Source organism: Sapajus apella, unplaced genomic scaffold (genome assembly GCF_009761245.1).
Source record: "Sapajus apella isolate SASKATOON/1434 unplaced genomic scaffold, GSC_monkey_1.0 scaffold2, whole genome shotgun sequence".
In the NCBI taxonomy this organism is placed as follows: Eukaryota; Metazoa; Chordata; class Mammalia; order Primates; family Cebidae; genus Sapajus; species Sapajus apella.
This window is the reverse complement of record NW_022436942.1, coordinates 74,918,709-74,927,184: the sequence shown is the minus strand read 5'-3', so window position 1 is coordinate 74,927,184 and position 8,476 is coordinate 74,918,709. Positions and strand designations below refer to the sequence as shown.

The window sequence follows — 8,476 nt, the reverse complement described above, 5'->3', positions numbered from 1 at the left end:
TTTTTTTTTCTTTTTTTGGAGACAAAGTCTCCCTCTGTCACCCAGGCTGGAGTGCAATGGCGTGATCTCAGCTCACTGCAAACTCCACCTCCTGGGTTCAAGTGATTCTCCTGCCTCAGCCTCCCAAATAGCTGGGATTACAGGCACCTGCCACCATGCCCAGCCAATTTCTGTATTTTTAGTAGAGACATGGTTTCACCATGTTGGTCAGGCTGGCCTTGATCTCCTGACCTCATTATCTGCCCACTGTAGCCTCCCAAAGTGCTGGGATTACAGGCTTGAGCCACTGTGCCAGGCCTAAAATAACTTTTAAAAGCTGTTGCATTCATCAGATTGGAGGGAAAATCAAATACAGTCATATATCACTTCATGACTGGGACATGTTCTCAGAAACACATCCTTAGGTGATTCGGTCCTTGCGTGAACATCACAGAGCTGACTTACACAAACCTAGCTAGCACAGCCTACTACACATCTAGACTAAATGATGTAGCCCATTACTCTCAGGTTACAAAGATAACCTATACAGCATGTTACTGTACTGAATATTGTATGCAATTATAACACAATGGTATCTGTATATCTAAACAGAAAGGGCACAGTAAAAATACCAATAAAGGATAAAAAAGGTGTACCCATATAAGACACTATCAATAGACCTTGCGGGGCTGGGAGTTGCTCTGGGTGAGTCAGTAAGAGAGTGGTGAATGAATGTGAAGGCCTAGGACATTATTATACACTGCTGTAGAATTTACAGACACTGTACATGTAGGCTACACTACATTTATTTTATTTTGAGATGGAGTCTCCTTCTGTCACCCAGGCTGGATGCAGCGATGCAATCTTGGCTTACTGTAACCTCCGTCTCCTGGGTTCAAGTGATACTCCTGCCTCAGCCTCCGGGCTTCTGCCACCACTCTTGGCTAATTTTGTTATTTTTTTTTAAGTAGAGATGGGGTTTCATCATGTTGGCCAGGCTGGTCTTGAACTTCTGACCTCAGGTGATCCTCCCGCCTTGGCCTCCCAAAGTGCTGAGATCACAAGTGTGAGCTACCATGCCCAGCTGTTACATTGATTTTAAAATTTTTATTTCTTCAATAATAAATTGATCTTACCTTACTGTAACATTTTTACTTTGTAAACTTAGTTTTTATTTTTTTTACTATTTTATAACACTTAGCTTAAAACAGATGGTACAGCTGTACAGAAATATTTTCTTTCTTTATATCCTTACTCTATAAGGTTTTTCCTATTTTTAAAGTTTTTTGTTAAAACTTAAGACACAAACATACACCTTAGCCTCACCCTACACGGGGTCAGGGTCATCAATATCACCGCCTTCCACCTCCACATCTTGTCCCACTGGAAGGTCTTCAGGGGCAGTAACACACACGGAACTGTCATCTCCTATGACAGCAATGCCTTCTTCTGAAAGGCACTGCCTGAGCCTGCCTTACAGTTAACTTTTGTTTGTTTGTTTTGAGATGGAGTGTTACTCTTGTTGCCCAGGCCAGAGTGCAATAGTGCAATCTCGGCCCACTGCAACCTCTGCCTCCTGGGTTCAAGCGATTCTCTTGCCTCAGCCTTTCAAGTAGCTGGGATTACAGGCACCTGCCACCACGCCAGGCTAATTTTTGTATTTTTAGTAGAGATGGGGTTTCACAGTGTTGGCCAGGCTGGTCTTGAACTCCTGGCCTCAGGTGATCCACCTGCCTTGGCCTCCCAAAGTGCTGGGATTACAGGCGTGATACCAGATTACAAAGATACCAGATTACAAAGACTTAATGTGAAAAAAGAACGTAAAATATCTCATTTATGATTTTTATGTTGATTGCATGTTGAAAGGACAATCTTTTGGGGCCATGCGCAGTGGCTCATGCCTATTATTGATCCCAGTACTTTGGGAGGCCAAGGCAGGTGGATCTCTTGAGCTCAGGCATTTGAGACGAGCCTGGGCAACATAGGGAAACCGCATCTCTACAAAAAATATGAAAATTAGCCAGGTGTAGTGGCATGAACCTGTAGTACCAGCTACTGGGGAGGCTGAGGTGGGAGGATCACCTGAACCCAGGGAGGTCGAGGCTGCAGTGAGCCGTGATCACACCACTGACAGCCTGCGTGATGCAGCGAGATCCTGTCTCAAAAAAAAAACCAAAAACAAACAACCCCCAAATATTTTGGATATACTGGGTTAAATAAAATCAAGTATTATAATTGATTGCACTTGTTTCTGTTTAGTGTTTGGTAACTAGAAGGTGTTAGTTTACCTATGTGGCTTGCCTTGAATTTTACTACTGAGTGTGGTCTAGGTATATGTGTGTAGTAACAGCAGGGTGGAATTTGGAAGTTACAATGTGACATAGAGCTCGTGCCTTGTTCCAAAGTGAAAGGTATGTGCCCCAAGCCCAGCCAAGTGCCCCACTCTCCCATGGTGGGGGTCAGACTCCCACGCTCACCTGTTGTATAGCTGCTGGGAGCTGAATGTATAAAGCACATAGAGGGTGTTCCCCGCCAGAAAGGCCAAGATCCACAAGATGACCAGCACCGACCTCTTCTCCTGGAGACAAAGCAAGAGATCTGTGATACCAAAGATACACGTGGCAGAACCTTCCAGAATGTACCCTGATGACTGGCAGCTTTTCGCTTTGTCAAAGTTTTGAAGGAAGTGGTGCTGAAGGTGAGGGGAAGGGCACCAGCACCTTTCCATCCAACTGAGACCCAGGCGGTGGTCACAGAGCAGGTGGCAGAATGGTGGATATATGCTTGATCAACTACCTAGAAAGGCAAGACAGCACCATGGTTCGTAGTAGACTCTGGACTGGGATGGCACGCATTCAAATCCCCGGTCAAATCCTGTGTGGGAGCTGTCCAACTCCAGTCAAGTTATTTAAACTCTTTCAGTTTCCCTTTTCTCATCTGGAAATTGGGTATATCTTAGTATCTACCTCATACAGTTTTTAAAAAAATGCAGTCCCCCACTACCACAAATTATGCAGTCGAGTTTCCCACATTTGGGGAAACTGCAAAGGTTGGCACATCCGGAGTGCAATGGATAAGCCTCACCCTGGGAAAACCACCTTCGTGATCACGGCATCTCCCCTGCCAGGTAAGTATATCTACCTTATAGAGCTGTAAGAATTAAAGTGCATAAAATGCTCATAAGAGCGAAGCACAGAGAGGTTAAGAAACGTCAAGGGCATGTGTTTTGAGTCTCAGTGTCTTCATTCGAAAATGAGGTTGTTGTTAAAGATTAAATCAAAATTTTTATTTTTATTTACTTTTTTGTTGCCTAGGCTGGAGTGCAGTAGTGTGATCATAGCTCATTGTGAACTCCTGGGCCCAAGTGATCCTCCTGCCTCAGCCTCCTGAGTACCTAGCATCACAGGCAGGCATCAGTATACCTGGCTAATTAAAACAAAAAAAATTTTTTTTTTGTAGAGACAGGGTCTTGCTGTGTTGCTCAGGCTGGTCTTGAACTCCTGGCTTCGAGTGATCCTCCTGCCTTAGCCTCCCAAAACACTGAAATTACAGGCAAAAGTCAAATTTTGAAATGCAAACATTTCATATTTCAAGCTTGCTAAGGGGTAGGACTGATAAGAGTTTACAAGCCAGCAGCAGATTCAGATCTAGAGGCTGGGAATTTCTGCTTTCACTTGTTGTAGGACAGACCTCTGGCCCACTGCCCCGGACTGACCATTCCCTGGAGGGCCACAGTGTAGGGTTAAACCCAAACGTACACACCTAACTCTCAAAGCCCTACACAATCCAGCCCCATTGCTCTTTCTTCAGCCTCGTTCCTGTTTCATCCCCAGGAAGACACACTGGAAATCCTGTTTGCTGTTTCCCAGCAGTTTTATCGCCTGAGAGCAATCCTAGGAAGTGTCTGAAGGAGGTGCAAAGAGGAGCGTGTTTCTGCCGGTGTGCCCTGGGACACATACGCAGACCCCTGTGATGCGGGTTCTCAACAGCTCGTGTCTTTTCTTGGACTGGACTGGCTGCATTGCTGGAATAAGATGAGGTCATAACTTTCCCAGTGTAACCTTCCCTGTGGTTTCGGTAAATGCTCAATACACACTGTCTCCAGACACAGTTCAGTGCCCCACACACTGTTACGAAGCACATTTCCAGAGAGTGGATGACACAAATGCATATCTCCATCCACCCATCACTCCAGGAGCGGTCAAGGTTAATGATGCTAGAAACCACCTCCAACCAACCAACTGCTCTTATCAGTGTGATTAATCCACCCGGCAGCTCTTTGTGCTCCAATAAATAATAGATTCCAGTTTAATTCTCTATGAATCCAAACCAAAGGTGCACTAGGAAGAGGGAATTAGCCACGTTCTGGGAAGACAGAATCTGAAGGACAAAGAAGGTAGTTCTCTCCTAATAAGCTGAGACCCTAAGCTTACTAAGGCCCACGCAGACCTGCTCTGATGGAAAACATGCACATACGGGCATGCACAATATGTCACCTGTGTCTTCATGGGGATCAAGGACCCCTGGAGGCCCATCCATGGATACAGACATCCTCTCAGCTACTACAATTTAAGTTAAGCATCATTTAGATGTTACTGCCTTTGAGAGAGACCTAGCCCTCAAAGCCGCCTCCTACAGGCTGGAGTGTGGTGGCGCAATCTCAGCTCACTACAACCTCCACCTCCTGGGTTCAAGTGATTCTCCTGCCTCAGCCTCCTGAGTAGCTGGGATTACAGGCACCCGCCACCATGCCCAGTTAATTTTTGTATTTTTAGTAGAGACAGGGTTTCACCATATTGGCCAGGCTGGTCTTGAACTCCTGAATTTAGATGATCCACCCACCTCAGCCTCACAGAGTGCTGGGATTATAGGTGTGAGCCACTGTCCTTGGCCCCTCCTACTGTTTTAACAGCAGCAGAGAGGAGTTTGCATAAAGAAAATGAGACTAAGGGTCAGGAAGGACCTCTGACTCTGTCCCCAACTCTGAACCTCAAGGCGCTCATGTGCAAATGGAAACTGGGCTGTCCTCCATGATACATGGAGGACCAAGTGCTTTTGAGAAAGCAGATGATACTATAGATGGGTCAGTGAAGCTGGTGATTATTATGGGATCACCTGTGCAGTAGAAAGCACAGACTTTTTCTGAAGAAATAAATTTATTTCCATACGTTTTTGGTGAACAGTGGTATCACATGAGTACATTCTTTAGTGCTGATCTGTGGGATTTTCGTGCACCCATCACCTGACCTATATACACTGCACCCAATTTATAGTATTTTACCCCTCATCCCTTCCCATCCTTTCCCTCAGAGTCCTCAAAGTTCACTGTATCATTCTTATGCCTTGGCGTCCTCATAGCTTAGCTCCCACTTACGAGTGAGAACATACGATGTTTGGTTTCCCATTCCTGAGTTACTTAGAATAGTCATCTCCAATCCCATCCAGGTGGCTGAGAATGCCATTAATCTCCTTTTTATGTCTGAATAGCATTCCATTGCATACATATACCACAGCTACTTTACCCACTTGTTACTGATGGGCATTTGGGCTGGTTCTACATTTTTACAATTGCGAACTGTGCTGCTATAAACGTGTGTGTGAGTATTTTTTCATATAATGACTTCTTATCCTTTGGTAGATACCCAGTAGTGGGATTGCTGGATCAAATGGTAGTTCTACTCTTAGTTCTTTAAGGAATCTCCACACTATTTTCCATAGTGGTTGTACTAGTTTACATTCCCACTAGCAGTGTGGAAGTGTTCCCAAATCCACGCCAACATCTATTATTTTTTGATGATGGGGATTCTTGCGTGGTATTGCATTATGGTTTTGATTTGCATTTCCCTGATCATTAGAGATGTTGAGCATTGCTTTATAGGTTTGCTGGCCATTTGTATATCTTCTTTTGAGAATTGCCTTTTTACATCCTTAGACCACTTTTTGATGAGATTTTTTTTTTTTCCTGAAAGCACAGACTTTTAAAAAATAGTTCAATTAAATGTTTTTTTTTATATGCCAGGCACCATTCTAAACATCACTTTCTTTCTTTCTTTCTTTCTTTTTTTTTTAACAGAGAAGGTTTTGCTCTGTTGCCCAGGCTGGAGTGCAGTGGTGCAATCATAGCTCACTGCAGCCTCGAACTTATGGGATCAAGCAATGCTCCTCTTCAGCTTCCTGAATAGGTAGGATGATAGGCACATGCCCCCATACCTGGCTAATGTTTTAAAAAAGATTTGTAAGCTGGGCACAGTGGCTCACACCTCTAATCCCAGCACTTTGGGAGGCTAAGGCAGGCGGATTACCTGAGGTCAGGCCTTCAAGACCAGCCTGGCCAATGTGGTAAAACCTCATCTCTACTAAAAATACAAAAATTAGCCAGGCATGGTGGTGTGCGCCTGTAATCTCAGCCACTCAGGAGGGTGAAACAGGAGAATTGCCTGAACAACCAGGAGGCAGAGGTTGCAGTGAGCCAAGATTGCACCACTGCATGCCAGCCTCGGTGACAGAGTGAGACTTCAATCTCAAAAAAAAATAATAATAATAATTTGTAGAGAAGAGAGGGTCTTGCTATGTTGCCCAGGCTGGTCTCCAACTCCTGGCTTCAAGGGATCCTCCCACCTCAGCCTCCTGAGTTGCTAAGATTACAGGCATAAGCCACCATGCCTGGTACTCGTGCCAAACACCTTATATGCACTCACTCACTCTTTCTTTCTCTCTCTCTCTCTCTTTCTCCCTCCCCTCTCTCAGATGAGGTTTCACTCTTGTTGCCCAGGCTGGTGTGCAATGAGGTGAGTTCAGCCCACTGCAACCTCCACCTCCCAGGTTCAAGCAATTCTCCTGCCTTAGCCTCCCTAGTAGCTGGGATTACAGACGTGTGCCACCACGCCTGGCTAATTTTGTATTTTTTTTTTAGTAGAGATGGGATTTCACCATGTTGTTCAGGCTGGTCTCGAACTCCTGACCTCAAGTGACCCACCCCCCCCCCACCTTGGCCTCCCAAAGTGCTGGGATTACAGGTGAGAGCCACAGCGCCTGGCTCTTTATTTTTGAGACAGAGTCTCACTCTGTCACCCAGGCTGGAGTATGGTGGCGTGATCTAGGCTCACTGCAGCCTCTGTCTTCCTGATTCAAATGATTCTCATGCCTCAGCCTCCCAAGTGGTTAGGATTATAGGCATGAACCATCACAATGGGCCTGGCTGCACTGCTCCATTCAGTCCTTTCAACAGGTCTGTGAATTGGTGCCACCAGGCTCTTTTCCAGAGGCGGCGCCTGAGTCTGAGATCACCAAGGTAACCTATTTGAGGGTCTGCAGGGGGATGGAGGAGCAGGGATTTGAACCTGGGATGAGCACAGGCTCAACTACCTGGATGCAAGTCATGATGCCAGCACTGGAACTGGCTGTGTGACCTCAGGCAAGGAACCCAGTGTCTCTGAGCCACTCTTTCCTCGGTGGGAAAATGACAAAAGAATAATTTTGTTTCCCTCCCAGGTTGCTGGGATGAACCTGCTGAGATGAGCAACGGGCTCAGCACTGTGCCAGGCACGCAATTAGTGCTCAGCAGACACAGGACATTCAGGAGGATGGTGGTGAAGCTCTATGACTACCCAGCAGCATAAGAGGGATGGCCATAAGCACGAGGGTGGAATGCAAGTAACCTAATGGGGCCGGGCACAGAGGCCCACACCTGTAATCCCAGCACTTTCAGAGGCCAAGACATGAGGATCACCTGAGGTGAGGAGTTCGAGACCAGCCTGGCCAATGTGGTGAAACCCCGTCTCTACTAAAAATACAAAAAATTAGCCGGGTATAGTGGTGTGTGTCTGTAGTTCCAGCTACTGGGGAGACTGAGGCAGCAGAATTGCTTAAGCCTGGGAGGCAGAGGTTGCAGTGAGCCAAGATCATGCCACTGCACTCCAGCCTGGGCAACACAGCAAGACTCCATCCCAAACAAAACACCAAAAAATGAAAGTGAGCTAATGAGCTGAATGTCTGCAGGGTAAAGGGACTGGGTCAGGGGTACGGAAGAGATGCGGCTGTTGGAGAGAAGAAAGGAACACGCAGGGATCTACCTGGGGGTGGCAGGCAGAAGAATGGCCTCTCTGGAGGCTGAGGTAGGAGGATCACTTGAGCCCAGGAGTTGGAGGCTGCCATGAGCTATGGTCATGCCGTTGCACTCTAACCTGGGTGCCAGAGTGAGAATCTGTCTCTAAAAATTACAAAATAAAAGAGTAAAAGAAGAGGTTTTAGAGAGATCATGGCGGACGGGAGGCAGAGCTAGACTGACGCTCCAGACAGAGCAGCGTATGGAAGCTCGCATTGTGAATCTTAGCTCTAGGAGATCAACTGCAAAAACAAACCAGCAATCTGAAGAGGACCCACAGCCTCTCTGAAAGAAGCAGACTGCTCCTGCAGGACCCAGGGGGGCCCCCCAAAGCTGGGAGTGCCCCAACTGCGGAAGTGGGAAAGGGGGACCCTCCTCTCCCGAGCACTCACC

The 8,476-nt window shown here is 46.5% G+C and overlaps 1 protein-coding gene and 1 non-coding gene across 4 annotated transcripts in view; both read right to left on the bottom strand.

Annotated features, from left to right (window-relative positions):
- The window catches only part of RNFT2 (ring finger protein, transmembrane 2), a 122,841-nt gene that overhangs the window by 90,955 nt on the left and 23,410 nt on the right, over positions 1-8,476 (bottom strand). For all 3 annotated transcript variants that reach the window (XM_032240843.1, XM_032240848.1, XM_032240838.1), the window contains one exon: positions 2,457-2,557. In XM_032240843.1, coding sequence (XP_032096734.1) covers positions 2,457-2,557 — 101 coding nt within the window. The remainder of the gene's footprint in view (positions 1-2,456; positions 2,558-8,476) is intronic.
- Positions 2,959-3,114, bottom strand: LOC116528192. Its single transcript, XR_004258915.1, has one exon. It is a non-coding gene; the product is annotated as a U1 spliceosomal RNA (small nuclear RNA).